The following is a 21253-nucleotide window of genomic DNA, read 5'->3' as shown; positions in this document are numbered from 1 at the left end:
AGACAGGTGGTAGTAGTAGACAGGTGGTAGTAGTAGACAGGTGGTAGTAGTAGACAGGTGGTAGTAGTAGTAGTAGACAGGTGGTAGTAGTAGTAGTAGACAGGTGGTAGTAGTAGTAGTAGACAGGTGGTAGTAGTAGTAGTAGACAGGTGGTAGTAGTAGTAGACAGGTGGTAGTAGTAGTAGACAGGTGGTAGTAGTAGTAGACAGGTGGTAGTAGTAGTAGACAGGTGGTAGTAGTAGTAGACAGGTGGTAGTAGTAGTAGACAGGTGGTAGTAGTAGTAGACAGGTGGTAGTAGTAGTAGACAGGTGGTAGTAGTAGTAGACAGGTGGTAGTAGTAGTAGACAGGTGGTAGTAGTAGTAGACAGGTGGTAGTAGTAGTAGACAGGTGGTAGTAGTAGACAGGTGGTGGTAGTAGTAGACAGGTGGTAGTAGTAGACAGGTGGTAGTAGTAGACAGGTGGTAGTAGTAGACAGGTGGTAGTAGTAGACAGGTAGTAGTAGTAGACAGGTAGTAGTAGTAGACAGGTGGTGGTAGTAGTAGACAGGTGGTGGTAGTAGTAGACAGGTAGTAGTAGTAGACAGGTAGTAGTAGTAGACAGGTAGTAGTAGTAGACAGGTGGTAGTAGTAGTAGTAGACAGGTGGTAGTAGTAGTAGTAGACAGGTGGTAGTAGTAGTAGTAGACAGGTGGTAGTAGTAGTAGTAGACAGGTGGTAGTAGTAGTAGTAGACATGTGGTAGTAGTAGTAGTAGACAGGTGGTAGTAGTAGTAGTAGACAGGTGGTAGTAGTAGTAGACAGGTGGTAGTAGTAGTAGACAGGTGGTAGTAGTAGTAGACAGGTGGTAGTAGTAGTAGACAGGTGGTAGTAGTAGTAGACAGGTGGTAGTAGTAGTAGACAGGTGGTAGTAGTAGTAGACAGGTGGTAGTAGTAGTAGACAGGTGGTAGTAGTAGTAGTAGACAGGTGGTAGTAGTAGACAGGTGGTAGTAGTAGTAGACAGGTGGTAGTAGTAGTAGACAGGTGGTAGTAGTAGTAGACAGGTGGTAGTAGTAGTAGACAGGTAGTAGTAGACAGGTGGTAGTAGTAATAGACAGGTGGTAGTAGTAGTAGTAGACAGGTGGTAGTAGTAGACAGGTGGTAGTAGTAGACAGGTGGTAGTAGTAGACAGGTGGTAGTAGTAGTAGTAGACAGGTGGTAGTAGTAGTAGACAGGTGGTAGTAGTAGTAGACAGGTGGTAGTAGTAGTAGACAGGTAGTAGTAGACAGGTGGTAGTAGTAATAGACAGGTGGTAGTAGTAGTAGTAGACAGGTGGTAGTAGTAGACAGGTGGTAGTAGTAGTAGTAGACAGGTGGTAGTAGTAGTAGACAGGTGGTGGTAGTAGTAGACAGGTGGTGGTAGTAGTAGACAGGTGGTAGTAGTAGTAGACAGGTGGTAGTAGTAGTAGACAGGTGGTAGTAGTAGTAGACAGGTGGTAGTAGTAGTAGACAGGTGGTAGTAGTAGTAGACAGGTAGTAGTAGACAGGTGGTAGTAGTAATAGACAGGTGGTAGTAGTAATAGACAGGTGGTAGTAGTAGTAGTAGACAGGTGGTAGTAGTAGACAGGTGGTAGTAGTAGACAGGTGGTAGTAGTAGACAGGTGGTAGTAGTAGTAGTAGACAGGTGGTAGTAGTAGTAGACAGGTGGTAGTAGTAGTAGACAGGTGGTAGTAGTAGTAGACAGGTGGTAGTAGTAGTAGACAGGTGGTAGTAGTAGTAGACAGGTGGTAGTAGTAGTAGACAGGTGGTAGTAGTAGTAGACAGGTGGTAGTAGTAGTAGACAGGTGGTAGTAGTAGTAGTAGACAGGTGGTAGTAGTAGTAGTAGACAGGTGGTAGTAGTAGACAGGTAGTAGTAGTAGTAGACAGGTGGTAGTAGTAGTAGTAGACAGGTGGTAGTAGTAGTAGACAGGTGGTAGTAGTAGTAGTAGACAGGTGGTAGTAGTAGTAGTAGACAGGTGGTAGTAGTAGTAGTAGACAGGTGGTAGTAGTAGTAGTAGACAGGTGGTAGTAGTAGTAGTAGACAGGTGGTAGTAGTAGTAGTAGACAGGTGGTAGTAGTAGTAGACAGGTGGTAGTAGTAGTAGACAGGTGGTAGTAGTAGTAGACAGGTGGTAGTAGTAGTAGACAGGTGGTAGTAGTAGTAGACAGGTGGTAGTAGTAGTAGACAGGTGGTAGTAGTAGTAGACAGGTGGTAGTAGTAGTAGTAGACAGGTGGTAGTAGTAGACAGGTAGTAGTAGTAGACAGGTGGTAGTAGTAGACAGGTAGTAGGGAAGTGTAATTAGGACTTAAATAAATCTTGATGGTGTAGCCAACATGGTCAGGAACACCGTTTCAAAACAGACAGAAAACAAACGAATCAGTAATTCCCTACCATCTTCAGTGCAGCAGACACAGTGGAGTGACCCCGTTGCTATGGCAATGACCTTCTTCCCCTGCAGGCCCTGGACCTGTCTGGGTCGCCGTACGTGGTCATCAGAACCGTGACCCAGCCGGTGGTAGTCACCTTTACCCCTGAAAACACACATCCATTTATACAGGTGGTAGTCACCTTTACCCCTGAAAACACACATCCATTTATACAGGTGGTAGTCACCTTTACCCCTGAAAACACACATCCATTTATACAGGTGGTAGTCACCGTTACCCCTGAAAACACCATTTATACAGGTGGTAGTCACCTTTACCCCTGAAAACATCATTTATACAGGTGGTAGTCACCTTTACCCCTGAAAACACCATTTATACAGGTGGTAGTCACCGTTATCCCTGAAAACACCATTTATACAGGTGGTAGTCACCTTTACCCCTGAAAACACCATTTATACAGGTGGTAGTCACCGTTACCCCTGAAAACACCATTTATACAGGTGGTAGTCACCTTTACCCCTGAAAACACACATCCATTTATACAGGTGGTAGTCACCTTTACCCCTGAAAACACACATCCATTTATACAGGTGGTAGTCTCCGTTACCCCTGAAAACACCATTTATACAGGTGGTAGTCACCTTTACCCCTGAAAACACCATTTATACAGGTGGTAGTCACCTTTACCCCTGAAAACACACATCCATTTATACAGGTGGTAATCACCTTTACCCCTGAAAACACCATTTATACAGGTGGTAGTCACCTTTACCCCTGAAAACACCATTTATACAGGTGGTAGTCACCGTTACCCCTGAAAACACCATTTATACAGGTGGTAGTCACCTTTACCCCTGAAAACACCATTTATACAGGTGGTAGTCACCTTTACCCCTGAAAACACCATTTATACAGGTGGTAGTCACCTTTACCCCTGAAAACACCATTTATACAGGTGGTAGTCACCTTTACCCCTGAAAACACCATTTATACAGGTGGTAGTCACCTTTACCCCTGAAAACACCATTCATACAGGTGGTAGTCACCTTTACCCCTGAAAACACACATCCATTTATACAGGTGGTAGTCACCTTTACCCCTGAAAACACCATTTATACAGGTGGTAGTCACCTTTACCCCTGAAAACACCATTTATACAGGTGGTAGTCACCTTTACCCCTGAAAACACCATTTATACAGGTGGTAGTCACCTTTACCCCTGAAAACACCATTCATACAGGTGGTAGTCACCTTTACCCCTGAAAACACCATTTATACAGGTGGTAGTCACCTTTACCCCTGAAAACACCATTTATACAGGTGGTAGTCACCTTTACCCCTGAAAACACCATTTATACAGGTGGTAGTCACCTTTACCCCTGAAAACACCATTTATACAGGTGGTAGTCACCTTTACCCCTGAAAACACCATTTATACAGGTGGTAGTCACCTTTACCCCTGAAAACACCATTTATACAGGTGGTAGTCACCTTTACCCCTGAAAACACCATTTATACAGGTGGTAGTCACCGTTACCCCTGAAAACACACATCCATTTATACAGGTGGTAGTCACCGTTACCCCTGAAAACACCATTTATACAGGTGGTAGTCACCTTTACCCCTGAAAACACACATCCATTTATACAGGTGGTAGTCACCTTTACCCCTGAAAACACACATCCATTTATACAGGTGGTAGTCACCATTACCCCTGAAAACACACATCCATTTATACAGGTGGTAGTCACCGTTAGACCCTGAAAACACACATCCATTTATACAGGTGGTAGTCACCGTTAGACCCTGAAAACACCATTTATACAGGTGGTAGTCACCTTTACCCCTGAAAACACCATTCATACAGGTGGTAGTCACCTTTACCCCTGAAAACACACATCCATTTATACAGGTGGTAGTCACCTTTACCCCTGAAAACACCATTTATACAGGTGGTAGTCACCTTTACCCCTGAAAACACCATTTATACAGGTGGTAGTCACCTTTACCCCTGAAAACACCATTCATACAGGTGGTAGTCACCTTTACCCCTGAAAACACCATTCATACAGGTGGTAGTCACCTTTACCCCTGAAAACACCATTCATACAGGTGGTAGTCACCTTTACCCCTGAAAACACCATTCATACAGGTGGTAGTCACCTTTACCCCTGAAAACACCATTTATACAGGTGGTAGTCACCTTTACCCCTGAAAACACCATTTATACAGGTGGTAGTCACCTTTACCCCTGAAAACACCATTCATACAGGTGGTAGTCAGTCACCTTTACCCCTGAAAACACCATTTATACAGTTGGTAGTCACCTTTACCCCTGAAAACACCATTTATACAGGTGGTAGTCACCTTTACCCCTGAAAACACCATTTATACAGGTGGTAGTCACCTTTACCCCTGAAAACACCATTTATACAGGTGGTAGTCACCTTTACCCCTGAAAACACCATTTATACAGGTGGTAGTCACCTTTACCCCTGAAAACACCATTTATACAGGTGGTAGTCACCTTTACCCCTGAAAACACCATTTATACAGGTGGTAGTCACCGTTACCCCTGAAAACACACATCCATTTATACAGGTGGTAGTCACCGTTACCCCTGAAAACACCATTTATACAGGTGGTAGTCACCTTTACCCCTGAAAACACACATCCATTTATACAGGTGGTAGTCACCTTTACCCCTGAAAACACACATCCATTTATACAGGTGGTAGTCACCTTTACCCCTGAAAACACACATCCATTTATACAGGTGGTAGTCACCTTTACCCCTGAAAACACCATTTATACAGGTGGTAGTCACCGTTACCCCTGAAAACACCATTTATACAGGTGGTAGTCACCGTTATCCCTGAAAACACCATTTATACAGGTGGTAGTCACCTTTACCCCTGAAAACACCATTTATACAGGTGGTAGTCACCTTTACCCCTGAAAACATCATTTATACAGGTGGTAGTCACCGTTACCCCTGAAAACACCATTTATACAGGTGGTAGTCACCGTTACCCCTGAAAACACCATTTATACAGGTGGTAGTCACCTTTACCCCTGAAAACACCATTTATACAGGTGGTAGTCACCTTTACCCCTGAAAACACCATTTATACAGGTGGTAGTCACCGTTACCCCTGAAAACACCATTTATACAGGTGGTAGTCACCGTTATCCCTGAAAACACCATTTATACAGGTGGTAGTCACCTTTACCCCTGAAAACACCATTCATACAGGTGGTAGTCACCGTTACCCCTGAAAACACCATTTATACAGGTGGTAGTCACCGTTACCCCTGAAAACACCATTTATACAGGTGGTAGTCACCTTTACCCCTGAAAACACCATTTATACAGGTGGTAGTCACCGTTACCCCTGAAAACACCATTTATACAGGTGGTAGTCACCTTTACCCCTGAAAACACACATCCATTTATACAGGTGGTAGTCACCTTTACCCCTGAAAACACCATTTATACAGGTGGTAGTCACCTTTACCCCTGAAAACACCATTTATACAGGTGGTAGTCACCGTTACCCCTGAAAACACCATTTATACAGGTGGTAGTCACCTTTACCCCTGAAAACACCATTTATACAGGTGGTAGTCACCGTTACCCCTGAAAACACCATTCATACAGGTGGTAGTCACCTATACCCCTGAAAACACCATTTATACAGGTGGTAGTCACCGTTACCCCTGAAAACACCATTCATACAGGTGGTAGTCACCTTTACCCCTGAAAACACCATTCATACAGGTGGTAGTCACCTTTACCCCTGAAAACACCATTCATACAGGTGGTAGTCAGGGTGTATAGTTTACTCACCAGGTGTAAACTGCTCCAGACTTGGTGAGAGAGACAGAGAACTGGGAGCCACAGTCAACCTTCACCACTCCCAGTCCAGTCAGAGAATCAATCTACAGAAAACACAGCAAGAGAACAGTAACACTCAGACATGAGAGGGAAAACACACATCTTGGTATGGGTAAAACTGTTAGATTATGGCCCAGTCATGTTTTGGTGAGACAGTGTGTGTAAGTTCCAAATGGCACCATATTCCCTCTATAGTGTACTACTTCTGTAGTGCACAAAGGCTTGCAAAACTACCAATAATTTACCAAAGTTACTTGGATTTTTTGTAAATAACAGATCTACATCAACTGTGGTAATATATCCTGAAATAACTTTGCTAAAATTTGTGAAAAAAAATTGTGGGTGATTCCCCTCTAATCAGGGCCTGATTTAGACCCGGGACACCAGGTGGGTGATTCCCCTCTAATCAGGGCCTGATTTAGACCTGGGACACCAGGTGGGTGATTCCCCTCTAATCAGGGCCTGATTTAGACCCGGAACACCAGGTGGGGGATTCCCCTCTAATCAGGGACTGATTTAGACCTGGGACACCAGGTGGGTGATTCCCCCTCTAATCAGGGACTGATTTAGACCTGGGACACCAGGTGGGTGATTCCCCTCTAATCAGGGCCTGATTTAGACCTGGGACACCAGGTGGGTGATTCCCCTCTAATCAGGGACTGATTTAGACCTGGGACACCAGGTGGGTGATTCCCCTCTAATCAGGGACTGATTTAGACCTGGGACACCAGGTGGGTGATTCCCCTCTAATCAGGGCCTGATTTAGACCCGGGACACCAGGTGGGTGATTCCCCTCTAATCAGGGACTGATTTAGACCTGGGACACCAGGTGGGTGATTCCCCTCTAATCGGGGACTGATTTAGACCTGGGACACCAGGTGGGTGATTCCCCTCTAATCAGGGCCTGATTTAGACCCGGAACACCAGGTGGGTGATTCCCCTCTAATCAGGGACTGATTTAGACCTGGGACACCAGGTGGGTGATTCCCCTCTAATCAGGGCCTGATTTAGACCCGGAACACCAGGTGGGTGATTCCCCTCTAATCAGGGCCTGATTTAGACCTGGGACACCAGGTGGGTGATTCCCCTCTAATCAGGGACTGATTTAGACCTGGGACACCAGGTGGGTGCATATAATTATCAGGTAGAACAGAAAACCAGCAGTAGCCCAGACCTCCATGGGGTAAGATTTGAATATCCCTGATAGAGTTCCATTTTGGACGAAATCTTTAGTGTAAATGGACAGGACGGGTCTGGATTGTACCTTCATGGGGACCTTGCAGCCGTCGCTGCCGCCCCGTCCAAGCTTGCCGTAGTCTCCATCGCCCCAAGACCATACCATGTCATCGTCAGTCAGACAAAGAGTCTGGGCGTCACCACTACCACACGCCACATCTATCACCCTGTGACCCTGCAGAGCATCCACCTGGAGAGAGACACACACAGAGAGACAGAGATACACTCAGCATCAGGACATGTTTGTGTGTGTGAGTTAGAGAGAGAGAGAGAAGTTGAGTGGAGAGATTAGAAGGAGAGAAGAAGAGTTAAGAGAAGCGAAGTTGAGGAGAGAAGAACAATTGAGAGAAGAGATTAGAAGTTGAGAGACGAAAATAGGAGAGACGAAAAGTTGAGAAGTTGAGAGAAGAGAGACCCTTGGCTTACCAGTTTGGGTTTGAGTTGGTCCTCAGAGTCTCCATGCCCCAGGCGTCCGTAGCGTCCCTTGCCCCAGGTGTATAGCTCTCCGCTGGCCGTGATGCAGGCACTGTGGGCCCCTCCAGCACCTACATCCACCACCTCCACCCCTCGTAGGGACTCTATCACGCGGGGACGGTCACACGGGCTAGAAGAGTGGGAGGAGAGGTCACAAGTTTGTATTTCACTTTACTACACGCCCGAACAATGTTGCTCTTACAAATTATATGGATGTTGAGAATTAACGTGGGGCCCTGCACACTGTGAGAATAAGGCCTGCATTGGCAGTGTTTATATGGTGACATCAGCCACACCACTGTGTGTGTGTGTGTGTGTGTGTGTGTGTGTGTGTGTGTGTGTGTGTGTGTGTGTGTGTACATATAAGGTTGGATGTCAACCTTGATCGTATCGTTATTACGTACTCATAACATATAGTGATATTTATTTATTTTCCTTTTTTACTGTTATTTTACCAGCTAAGTTGACTGAGAACACATTATTATTTACACCAACGACCTGGGGAATAGTTACAGGGGATGAATGAGCCAATTGTAAACTGGGGATTATTAGGTGACCGTGATGGTTGAGGGCCAGATTGGGAATTTAGCCAGGACACCCGGGTTAACACCCCTACTCTTACGATAAGTGACATGGGATCTTTAATGACCTCAGAGAGTCAGGACACCTGGCTAACGTCCCATCCGAAAGACAGCACCCTACACACAGGGCAATGTCCCCAATCACTGCCCTGGGGCATTGGGATATTTTTTAGACCAGAGGAAAGAGTGCCTCCTACTGGCCCTCCAACACCACTTCCAGCAGCATCTGGTCTCCCATCCAGGGACTGACCAGGACCAACCCTGCTTCGCTTCAGAAGCAAGCCAGCAGTGGGATGCAGGGTGGTATGCTGCTGACCAGGACCAACCCTGCTTCGCTTCAGAAGCAAGCCAGCAGTGGGATGCAGGGTGGTATGCTGCTGACCAGGACCAACCCTGCTTCGCTTCAGAAGCAAGCCAGCAGTGGGATGCAGGGTGGTATGCTGCGGGCTATATACAGTGGTTCCTCCTTTAAAAGTTGGATCATTTTGCAGCACAGCTTGCAGGATACTGCTGTGTGGTACAGCCTAATACAGTGCATGACGTCCTACTATGTTACTGTCGGCCATTGTTGCCGTTAATGCGTGTTGAAACCACCAGAGGGCGTCTTTGAGGCTTGTTGGCACTTGCTTACTTTCCCAAAAAATCCTCCAGAGGTCCATTCAGACCAGACGTTCTGATTGGTGTACCCTATCAGAGGTCCATGCAGACCAGACGTTCTGATTGGTGTACCCTATCAGAGGTCCATTCAGACCAGACGTTCTGATTGGTGTACCCTATCAGAGGTCCATTCAGACCAGACGTTCTGATTGGTGTACCCTATCAGAGGTCCATGCAGACCAGACGTTCTGATTGGTGTACCCTATCAGAGGTCCATTCAGACCAGACGTTCTGATTGGTAAACCCTATCAGAGGTCCATTCAGACCAGACGTTCTGATTGGTGTACCCTATCAGAGGTCCATTCAGACCAGACGTTCTGATTGCTGTACCCTATCAGAGGTCCATTCAGACCAGACGTTCTGATTGGTGTACCCTATCAGAGGTCCATGCAGACCAGACGTTCTGATTGGTGTACCCTATCAGAGGTCCATTCAGACCAGACGTTCTGATTGGTGTACCCTATCAGAGGTCCATTCAGACCTGACGTTCTGATTGGTAAACCCTATCAGAGGTCCATTCAGACCAGACGTTCTGATTGGTGTACCCTATCAGAGGTCCATGTAGACCAGACGTTCTGATTGGTGTACCCTATCAGAGGTCCAGTCAGACCAGACGTTCTGATTGGTGTACCCTATCAGAGGTCCATGCAGACCAGACGTTCTGATTGCTGTACCCTATCAGAGGTCCATTCAGACCAGACGTTCTGATTGGTGTACCCTATCAGAGGTCCATTCAGACCAGACGTTCTGATTGGTGTACCCTATCAGAGGTCCATTCAGACCTGACGTTCTGATTGGTGTACCCTATCAGAGGTCCATTCAGACCAGACGTTCTGATTGGTAAACCCTATCAGAGGTCCATTCAGACCAGACGTTCGGATTGCTGTACCCTATCAGAGGTCCATTCAGACCAGACGTTCTGATTGGTGTACCCTATCAGAGGTCCATTCAGACCAGACGTTCTGATTGGTAAACCCTATCAGAGGTCCATTCAGACCAGACGTTCTGATTGCTGTACCCTATCAGAGGTCCATTCAGACCAGACGTTCTGATTGGTGTACCCTATCAGAGGTCCATTCAGACCAGACGTTCTGATTGGTAAACCCTATCAGAGGTCCATTCAGACCAGACGTTCTGATTGGTGTACCCTATCAGAGGTCCATTCAGACCAGACGTTCTGATTGCTGTACCCTATCAGAGGTCCATTCAGACCAGACGTTCTGATTGGTGTACCCTATCAGAGGTCCATGCAGACCAGACGTTCTGATTGGTGTACCCTATCAGAGGTCCATTCAGACCAGACGTTCTGATTGGTGTACCCTATCAGAGGTCCATTCAGACCTGACGTTCTGATTGGTAAACCCTATCAGAGGTCCATTCAGACCAGACGTTCTGATTGGTGTACCCTATCAGAGGTCCATGTAGACCAGACGTTCTGATTGGTGTACCCTATCAGAGGTCCAGTCAGACCAGACGTTCTGATTGGTGTACCCTATCAGAGGTCCATTCAGACCAGACGTTCTGATTGGTGTACCCTATCAGAGGTCCATTCAGACCAGACGTTCTGATTGGTAAACCCTATCAGAGGTCCATGGAGACCTGACGTTCTGATTGGTAAACCCTATCAGAGGTCCATTCAGACTCTCCCATCTCCACAGAGGAACCATTCGGTTCTTGGTCACCTCCCTGAACAAGGCCCTTCTCCCCCGATTGCTCAGTTTGGCCGGGCGGCCAGTTCTAGGCAGAGTCTTGGTGGTTCCAAACTTCATCCATTTAAGAATGATGGAGGCCACTGTGTTCTTGGGGACCTTCAATGCTGCAGAAATGTTTTGGTACCCTTCCCCAGATCTGTGCCTCGACACAATCCTGTCTCGGTGCTCTACGGACAATTCCTTCGACCTCACGGCTTGGTTTTTGCTCTGACATGCACTGTCAACTGTGGGACCTTATATAGACAGGTGTGTGCCTTTCCAAATCATGTCCAATCAATTGAATTTACCACAGATGGACACCAATCAAGTTGTAGAAACATCTCAAGGATGATCAATGGAAACAGGATGCACCTGAGCTCAATTTAGTCTCCTAGCAAAGGGTGTGTAATACTTCTAAGTAGTTAGTAGTATTTTTTAAATAAATTTGCTAACATTTCTAAAAACCTGTTTTCGCTTCATCATTATGGGGTATTGTGTGTAGATTGATGAGGAAGAACATTTATTTAATCCATTTTAGAATAAGACTGTTACGTAGTGTATATAGTATAGTGTATATATTATAGTGTGTATAGTATAGTGCATATAGTGTATATAGTATAGTGTATATAGTATAGTGTATAGTGTATATAGTGTATATAGTATAGTGTATATAGTATAGTGTATATAGTATAGTGTATATAGTATAGTGTGTATAGTGTATATAGTATAGTGTATAAAGTATAGTGTATATAGTATAGTGTATATAGTGTATATAGTATAGTGTATATAGTGTATATAGTATAGTGTATATAGTATAGTGTGTATAGTGTATATAGTAGAGTGTATATAGTGTATATAGTATAGTGTATATAGTGTATATAGTACAGTGTGTATATAGTATATAGTATAGCGTATATAGTATAGTGTGTATAGTGTATATTGTATAGTGTATATTGTGTATATAGTATAGTGTATATAGTATAGTGTATATAGTATAGTGTATATAGTATAGTGTATATAGTGTATATAGTGTATATAGTATAGTGTATATAGTATAGTGTGTATAGTGTATATAGTAGAGTGTATATAGTAGAGTGTATATAGTGTATATAGTATAGTGTATATAGTATAGTGTATATAGTATAGTGTATATAGTATAGTGTATATAGTGTATATAGTATAGTGTATATAGTATAGTGTGTATAGTGTATATAGTAGAGTGTATATAGTGTATATAGTATAGTGTATATAGTACAGTGTGTATATAGTATATAGTATAGCGTATATAGTATAGTGTGTATAGTGTATATTGTATAGTGTATATTGTGTATATAGTATAGTGTATATAGTATAGTGTATATAGTATAGTGTATATAGTATAGTGTATATAGTGTATATAGTGTATATAGTATAGTGTATATAGTATAGTGTGTATAGTGTATATAGTAGAGTGTATATAGTATAGTGTATATAGTGTATATAGTATAGTGTATATAGTATAGTGTATATAGTATAGTGTATATAGTATAGTGTGTATATTGTATATAGTATAGTGTATATAGTATAGTGTGTATAGTTTATATAGTATAGTGTATATAGTATAGTGTGTATAGTGTATATAGTATAGTGTATATAGTATAGTGTGTATAGTATAGTGTGTATAGTGTGTATAGTATAGTGGGTATAGCGTATATAGTATAGTGAATATAGTGTATATAGTATAGGGTGTATAGTGTTTATAGTATAGTGTATATTTAGTATAGGGTGTATAGTATAGGGTGTATAGTATAGGGTGTATAGTGTATATAGTATAGGGTGTATAGTGTATATAGTGTATATATAGTATAGTGTATATAGTATAGGGTGTATAGTGTATATAGTATAGGGTGTATAGTGTATATAGTATAGTGTATATATAGTATAGTGTGTATAGCGTATATAGTATAGTGTATATAGTGTATATAGTATAGTGTATATAGTGTATATAGTATAGGGTGTATAGTGTATATAGTATAGTGTATATAGTATAGGGTGTATAGTGTTTATAGTATAGTGTATATAGTATAGTGTATATATAGTATAGTGTGTATAGTATAGGGTGTATAGTGTATATAGTATAGTGTATATATAGTATAGTGTATATAGTATAGGGTGTATAGTGTATATAGTATAGGGTGTATAGTGTATATAGTATAGTGTATATATAGTATAGTGTGTATAGCATATATATTATAGTGTATATAGTGTATATAGTATAGTGTATATAGTGTATATAGTATAGGGTGTATAGTGTATATAGTATAGTGTATATAGTATAGGGTGTATAGTGTTTATAGTATAGTGTATATAGTATAGTGTATATAGTATAGGGTGTATAGTGTATATAGTATAGTGTATATAGTGTATATAGTATAGTGTGTATATAGTATAGTGTGTGTAGTGTATATAGTATAGTGTATATAGTGTATATAGTATAGGGTGTATAGTGTATATAGTATAGTGTATATATAGTATAGTGTATATAGTATAGTGTGTATAGTGTATATAGTATCGTGTATATAGTGTATATAGTATAGGGTGTATAGTGTATATAGTATAGTGTATATATAGTATAGTGTATATAGTATAGTGTGTATAGTGTATATAGTATCGTGTGTACGTTCTGCTCATCCTAACCTCCTGTTGCCGTGTCCCAGTTTTCCGTCCTCAGCCTCTCCCCAGGAGTAGACCTCTCCTTCAGAGGACAGGGCTAGACAGTGTTTCCCTCCGCTGTTCACTGCCACCTTCCTGATGAATACATGCTGGATGGACTCCAACAGAGTGGGGGTGGACACGGACTCTGTTCCTCCAATACCCAGCCGGCCCCCCGCACCGTACCCTGTAGCATACAACTGGAGGACGACAGACGACAGTCACATACCGTACCCTGTAGCATACAACTGGAGGAAGACAGACAACAGTCACATACCGTCTCTACCAGGACCCTACCGGGACCCCACCAGGACCCTACCAGGACCCTACAGGGACCCCACCAGGACCCTACCAGGACCCTACAGGGACCCCACCAGGTCTCTACCGGGACCCCACCAGGACTCTACCGGGACCCCACCAGGACTCTACCGGGACCCCACCGGGACTCTACCGGGACCCCACCGGGACTCTACCGGGACCCCACCGGGACTCTACCGGGACCCTACCGGGACCCCACCGGGACCCTACAGGGACCCCACCGGGACCCTACAGGGACCCCACCGGGACCCTACAGGGACCCCACCGGGACCCTACAGGGACCCCACCGGGCCTCTACCGGGACCCCACCGGGCCTCTACCGGGACCCCACCGGGCCTCTACCGGGACCCCACCGGGACTCTACCGGGACCCCACCGGGACTCTACCGGAACCCCACCGGGACCCCACCGGGACTCTACCGGGACCCTACAGGGACCCCACCGGGACTCTACCGGGACCCCACCGGGACCCTACAGGGACCCCACCGGGACCCTACAGGGACCCCACCGGGACCCTACAGGGACCCCACCGGGACTCTACCGGGACTCTACAGGGACTCTACCGGGACTCTACAGGGACCCCACCGGGACCCCACCGGGACCCTACAGGGACCCCACCGGGACCCTACAGGGACCCCACCGGGACTCTACCGGGACCCCACCGGGACCCCACCGGGACCCTACAGGGACCCCACCGGGACCCTACAGGGACCCCACCGGGACTCTACCGGGACTCTACAGGGACTCTACCGGGACTCTACAGGGACCCTACCGGGACTCTACAGGGACCCTACAGGGACCCTACAGGGACTCTACCGAGACTCTACCGGGACTCTACCGGGACCCCACCGGGACTCTACCGGGACCCCACCGGGACCCCACCGGGACCCTACAGGGACCCCACCGGGACCCTACAGGGACCCCACCGGGACCCTACAGGGACCCCACCGGGACTCTACCGGGACTCTACCGGGACCCATACAGGGACTCTACCGGGACCCTACCGGGACTCTACCGGGACTCTACCGGGACTCTACCGTGACCCCACCGGGACTCTACCGTGACCCCACCGGGACTCTACCGGGACCCCACCGGGACTCTACCGGGACTCTACCGGGACCCCACCGGGACTCTACCAGGACCCTACAGGGACTCTACCAGGACCCTACAGGGACTCTACCAGGACCCTACCGGGACTCTACCGGGACCCTACCGGGACTCTACCGGGACCCTACCGGGACTCTACCAGGACCCTACAGGGACCCCACCAGGACCCTACAGGGACTCTACCGGGACCCTACCGGGACCCTACTGGGACTCTACCGGGACTCTACCGGGACCCTACAGGGACTCTACAGGGACTCTACAGGGACTCTACCGGGACTCTACCGGGACTCTACCGGGACTCTACCGGGACCCTACCGGGACTCTACAGGGACTCTACCGGGACTCTACCGGGACTCTACCGGGACTCTACCGGGACCCTACAGGGACTCTACCGGGACCCTACAGGGACTCTACCAGGACCCTACAGGGACTCTACCGGGACTCTACCGGGACCCCACCGGGACTCTACCGGGACCCCACCGGGACTCTACCGGGACCCTACCAGGACCCTACCAGGACTCTACCAGGACCCTACCAGGACTCTACCAGGACCCTACCAGGACTCTACCAGGACCCTACCAGGACTCCACCAGGACCCTACAGGGACCCCACCAGGACCCTACAGGGACCCCACCAGGACCCTACAGGGACTCTACCAGGACTCTACCAGGACCCTACAGGGACTCTACCGGGACTCTACAGGGACTCTACCAGGACTCTACCAGGACTCTACCAGGACTCTACCAGGACTCTACCAGGACTCTACCAGGACTCTACCAGGACCCTACAGGGACTCTACCAGGACTCTACCGGGACCCTACAGGGACTCTACCAGGACTCTACCGGGACCCTACAGGGACTCTACCAGGACTCTACCGGGACCCTACAGGGACTCTACCAGGACTCTACCAGGACCCTACCAGGACCCCACCAGGCCTCTACCAGGCCTCTACCAGGACTCTACCAGGACCCCACCAGGACCCCACCAGGCCTCTACCGGGACCCTACCGGGACTCTACCGGGACGCTACAGGGACTTTACCGGGACCCTACAGGGACCCAACCAGGACCCTACCAGGACCCCACCAGGGACTCTACCGGGACCCCACCAGGACTCTACCAAGCCTCTCCCTGGACCCCACCAGGGACTCTACCGGGACCCCACCAGGACCCTACCAGGACTCTACCTGGACCCCACCAGGACCCTACCAGGACCCCACCAGGACCCTACCAGGACCCTACCAGGACCCTACCAGGACTCTACCTGGACCCCACCAGGACCCTACCAGGACCCTACCAGGACCCCACCAGGACTCTACCAGGACTCTACCAGGACTCTACCAGGACTCTACCAGCACCCTACCAGGACTCCACCAGGACCCCACCAGGACCCCACCAGGACCCTACCATAACTCTACCAGGACTCTACCGGGACTCTACCGGGACCCTACAGGGACCCTACAGGGATTTTCCCGGTACCCTACAGGGACCCCACCAGGACCCTACCAGGACCCCACCAGGGACTCTACCGGGACCCCACCAGGACTCTACCAGGACTCTACCAGGACCCAACCAGGACTCTACCAGGACCCCACCAGGACTCTACTGGTCTTTACCTTTCCACCAGGACCCTACCAGGACTCTACTGGTCTTTACCTTTCCACCAGGACCCTACCAGGACTCTACTGGTCTTTACCTTTCCACCAGGACTCTACTGGTTTTTACCTTTCCACCAGGACCCACCAGGACTCTACTGGTCTTTACCTTTCCACCAGGACCCTACCAGGACTCTACTGGTCTTTACCTTCCCACCAGGACCCCACCAGGACCCCACCAGGACCCCACCAGGACCCCACCAGGACCCTACCAGGACCCTACCAGGACCCCACCAGGACCCTACCAGGACCCCACCAGGACCCTACCAGGACCCCACCAGGGACTCTACCGGGACCCCACCAGGACTCTACCAGGACTCTACCAGGACCCAACCAGGACTCTACCAGGACCCCACCAGGACTCTACCAGGACCCCACCAGGACTCTACTGGTCTTTACCTTTCCACCAGGACCCTACCAGGACTCTACTGGTCTTTACCTTTCCACCAGGACCCTACCAGGACTCTACTGGTCTTTACCTTTCCACCAGGACTCTACTGGTTTTTACCTTTCCACCAGGACCCTACCAGGACTCTACTGGTCTTTACCTTCCCACCAGGACCCCACCAGGACCCCACCAGGACCCCACCAGGACCCCACCAGGACCCCACCAGGACCCTACCAGGACCCCACCAGGACCCCACCAGGAACCCACCTGGACCCAACCAGGACCCTACCAGGACCCTACCAGGACCCTACCAGGACCCTACCAGGACTCTACTGGTCTTTACCTTTCCACCAGGACTCTACTGGTCTTTACCTTTCCACCAGGACCCCACCAGGACTCTACTGGTCTTTACCTTTCCTCCAGGACCCTACCAGGACCCTACTGGTCTTTACCTTCCCATCAGCAGTGACAGCGAACAGGGTCTGCTCCCCTCCTATCAGCTGAACAGGTCTCAGAGTCGCCAGGGCCTCTGTGGGGGTGGGGACCTTGACCTTTGCCCCCTCAATGCCCCCTAGCTGACCCCGGTGGTTGTGACCCCAGCCGTAGATGGTCCCGGAGCCTCCTGCAGACAGCGTCCAGTCGTCAGGTCTCCTGTTCATCCACTGGACCAGCTGTTCGTCCTGCTCTCTCTTAAACAAGTCATGGCTCTCATGGAGGACGTTCATCACTTCACAGTCAGCCATCAACTCACGGATCTTCTTAGTCACCTGCAGAGGGGCAGAGTGGTTAGAGATAATGTCCAGATCAGAGGGACAGAGTGGTTCGAGATAATGTCCAGATCAGAGGGGCAGAGTGGTTAGAGATAATGTCCAGATCAGAGGGGCAGAGTGGTTAGAGATAATGTCCAGATCAGAGTGGTTAGAGATAATGTCCAGATCAGAGTGGTTAGAGATAATGTCCAGATCAGAGGGACAGAGTGGTTAGAGATAATGTCCATATCGGAGGGACAGAGGGGTTAGAGATAATGTCCATATCGGAGGGACAGAGGGGTTAGAGATAATGTCCATATCGGAGGGACAGAGGGGTTAGAGATAATGTCCAGATCAGAGTGGTTCGAGATAATGTCCAGATCAGAATGGTTAGAGATAATGTCCAGATCAGAGGGACAGAGTGGTTAGAGATAATGTCCAGATCAGAGTGGTTAGAGATAATGTCCAGATCAGAGTGGTTCGAGATAATGTCCAGATCAGAGGGACAGAGTGGTTAGAGATAATGTCCATATCGGAGGGACAGAGGGGTTAGAGATAATGTCCATATCGGAGGGACAGAGGGGTTAGAGATAATGTCCATATCGGAGGGACAGAGGGGTTAGAGATAATGTCCAGATCAGAGTGGTTAGAGATAATGTCCAGATTAGAGGGACAGAGTGGTTAGAGATAATGTCCAGATCAGAGTGGTTAGAGATAATGTCCAAATCAGAGTGGTTAGAGATAATGTCCAGATCAGAGTGGTTAGAGATAATGTCCAGATCAGAGTGGTTAGAGATAATGTCCATATCGGAGGGACAGAGGGGTTAGAGATAATGTCCAGATCAGAGTGGTTAGAGATAATGTCCAGATTAGAGGGACAGAGTGGTTAGAGATAATGTCCAGATCAGAGTGGTTAGAGATAATGTCCAAATCAGAGTGGTTAGAGATAATGTCCAGATCAGAGTGGTTAGAGATAATGTCCAAATCAGAGTGGTTAGAGATAATGTCCAGATCAGAGTGTTTGTACAACTTATTTCCATTGTGGTCATTTGAAAGAAAGGAAAACTGATTGCCATCCATTGACTAGTTGGATAAACGGGTGATGATACAGGATGTAGACACCAGCACGTCAACATCTCATTCCAGGATCATGGTATTAATATAGAGTTGGTCCGCCCTTTGCTTTCACAACAGCCTCCACTCTTCTGGGAAGGCTTTCCACTAGATGTTGGAAGATTGCTGCTATAACAGCCTCCACTCTTCTGGGAAGGCTTTCCACTAGATGTTGGAACATTGCTGCTATAACAGCCTCCACTCTTCTGGGAAGGCTTTCCACTAGATGTTGGAAGATTGCTGCTATAACAGCCTCCACTCTTCTGGGAAGGCTTTCCACTAGATGTTGGAACATTGCTGCTATAACAGCCTCCACTCTTCTGGGAAGGCTTTCCACTAGATGTTGGAACATTGCTGCTGTAACAGCCTCCACTCTTCTGGGAAGGCTTTCCACTAGATGTTGGAACATTGCTGCTATAACAGCCTCCACTCTTCTGGGAAGGCTTTCCACTAGATGTTGGAACATTGCTGCTGTAACAGCCTCCACTCTTCTGGGAAGGCTTTCCACTAGATGTTGGAACATTGCTGCTATAACAGCCTCCACTCTTCTGGGAAGGCTTTCCACTAGATGTTGGAACATTGCTGCTGTAACAGCCTCCACTCTTCTGGGAAGGCTTTCCACTAGATGTTGGAACATTGCTGCTATAACAGCCTCCACTTTTCTGGGAAGGCTTTCCACTAGATGTTGGAACATTGCTGCTGTAACAGCCTCCACTCTTCTGGGAAGGCTTTCCACTAGATGTTGGAACATTGCTGCTATAACAGCCTCCACTCTTCTGGGAAGGCTTTCCACTAGATGTTGGAACATTGCTGCAGGGACTTGCTTCCATTCAGCCACGAGCATTAGTGAGGTCGGGCACTGATGTTGGGCGATTAGGCCTTCTTCCACAACGATCTCGACAAACCATTTCTGTATGGACCTTGCTTTGTGAACTTTTTATTTGTACCTTTATTTAACTAGCCAGTTAAGAACAAATTATTATTTACAATGACGGCCTAGGAACAGTGGGTTAACTGCCTTCAGGGGCAGAACGACAGATTTCTACCTTGTCAGCTCGGGGATTCGATCTAGCAACCTTACAGTTACTAGTCCAATGCTATAACCACCAGGCTACCTGCCGCCCGAACAAGGGCATTGTCATGCTGAAACAGGAAAGGGCCTTCCCCAAACTGTTGCCACAAAGTTGGAAGCACAGAATCATCTAGAATGTCAATGTAAGCTGTAGCGTTAAGATTTCCCTTCACTGGAACTAAGGGGCCTGAACCATGAGAAACAGCCCCAGACCATTATTCCTCCTCCACCAAACTTTACAGTTGGCACTATGCATTGAGGCAGGTAGCGTTCTCCTGGCATCTGCCAAACCCAGATCTGTCTGTCGGACTGCCAGATGGTGAAGCGTGATTCATCGCTCCAGAGTCCAATGGCAGCGAGCTTTACACCACTCCAGCCGACGCTTGGCATTGCGCATGGTGATCTTAGGCTTGTGTGCTGCTGCTCTGCCATGGAAACCCATTTCATGAAGCTCCAGACAGAACAGTTCTTGTGCTGACGTTGCTTCCAGAGGCAGTTTGGAACTCGGTAGTGTTGCAACCAAGGACAGACTATTATTACGGTCTACGCGCTTCAGCACTCGCCGGTCCCGTTCTGTGAGCTTGCGTGGCCTACCACTTTGCGACTGAGCCGTTGTTGCTCCTAGACGTTTCCACTTCACAGTTGACCTGGGCAGCTCTAGCAGGGGAGACATTTGACAAACTGACTTGTTGGAAAGGTGGCATCCTATGACGGTTCCACGTTGAAAGTCACTGAGCTCTTCAGTAAGGGCCATTCTACTGACGTTGTTTGTCTATGGAGATTGCATGGCTGTGTGTTCGATTTTATACACCTGTCAGCAACGGGTGTTTCTGAAATAGCCGAATCCACTAATTTGAAAGGGTGTCCACATACTTTTGTATATATATAGTATATATTAACAGTTGTAAGGATGGTCTGCCTTGCCCAACCCACCTCATCCAGGAAGGGGCGTGGCTGAGGAGTCCTCTTGTCCAGAGCGACAGCCACTCTGGATGCAGTACAGTACCGGCGGAACCACGCCCACTTATGGGTCTCAGCACAGCAGGGTAGGGTATCCAACTCCAGGTCGCAGGCTAGAGCCACCAGCACCTAAAACAAACAGACCGACCCAAAATGATATCCAAAATCGCAAAGACAAAACTAAATCTATAAAATGGCACACGTTCATTACACCTTCCCCTCGGCTGTCACTGGAAGAACACAGGTAACAGTTAACCCTTTC

At 47.5% G+C, this 21253-nt stretch overlaps 1 protein-coding gene across 1 annotated transcript in view; it reads right to left on the bottom strand.

Moving 5' to 3' along the window:
- Positions 1–21253, bottom strand: part of herc2 (HECT and RLD domain containing E3 ubiquitin protein ligase 2) — a 341136-nt gene that overhangs the window by 84792 nt on the left and 235091 nt on the right. The window contains exons 74-80 of the mRNA XM_055943959.1: positions 20965–21120; positions 17550–17864; positions 13617–13831; positions 7964–8141; positions 7566–7727; positions 6254–6345; positions 2408–2547 (exon numbers count right to left, since the gene is read on the bottom strand). Of these exons, the coding sequence (XP_055799934.1) occupies positions 2408–2547; positions 6254–6345; positions 7566–7727; positions 7964–8141; positions 13617–13831; positions 17550–17864; positions 20965–21120 (1258 nt within the window). The remainder of the gene's footprint in view (positions 1–2407; positions 2548–6253; positions 6346–7565; positions 7728–7963; positions 8142–13616; positions 13832–17549; positions 17865–20964; positions 21121–21253) is intronic.

The sequence above is a fragment of the Salvelinus fontinalis genome, chromosome 14 (assembly GCF_029448725.1).
Source record: "Salvelinus fontinalis isolate EN_2023a chromosome 14, ASM2944872v1, whole genome shotgun sequence".
NCBI classification, from domain to species: Eukaryota; Metazoa; Chordata; class Actinopteri; order Salmoniformes; family Salmonidae; genus Salvelinus; species Salvelinus fontinalis.
The sequence above is the reverse complement of the archived record's forward strand: the minus strand, read 5'-3'. Positions and strand labels throughout refer to the sequence as shown.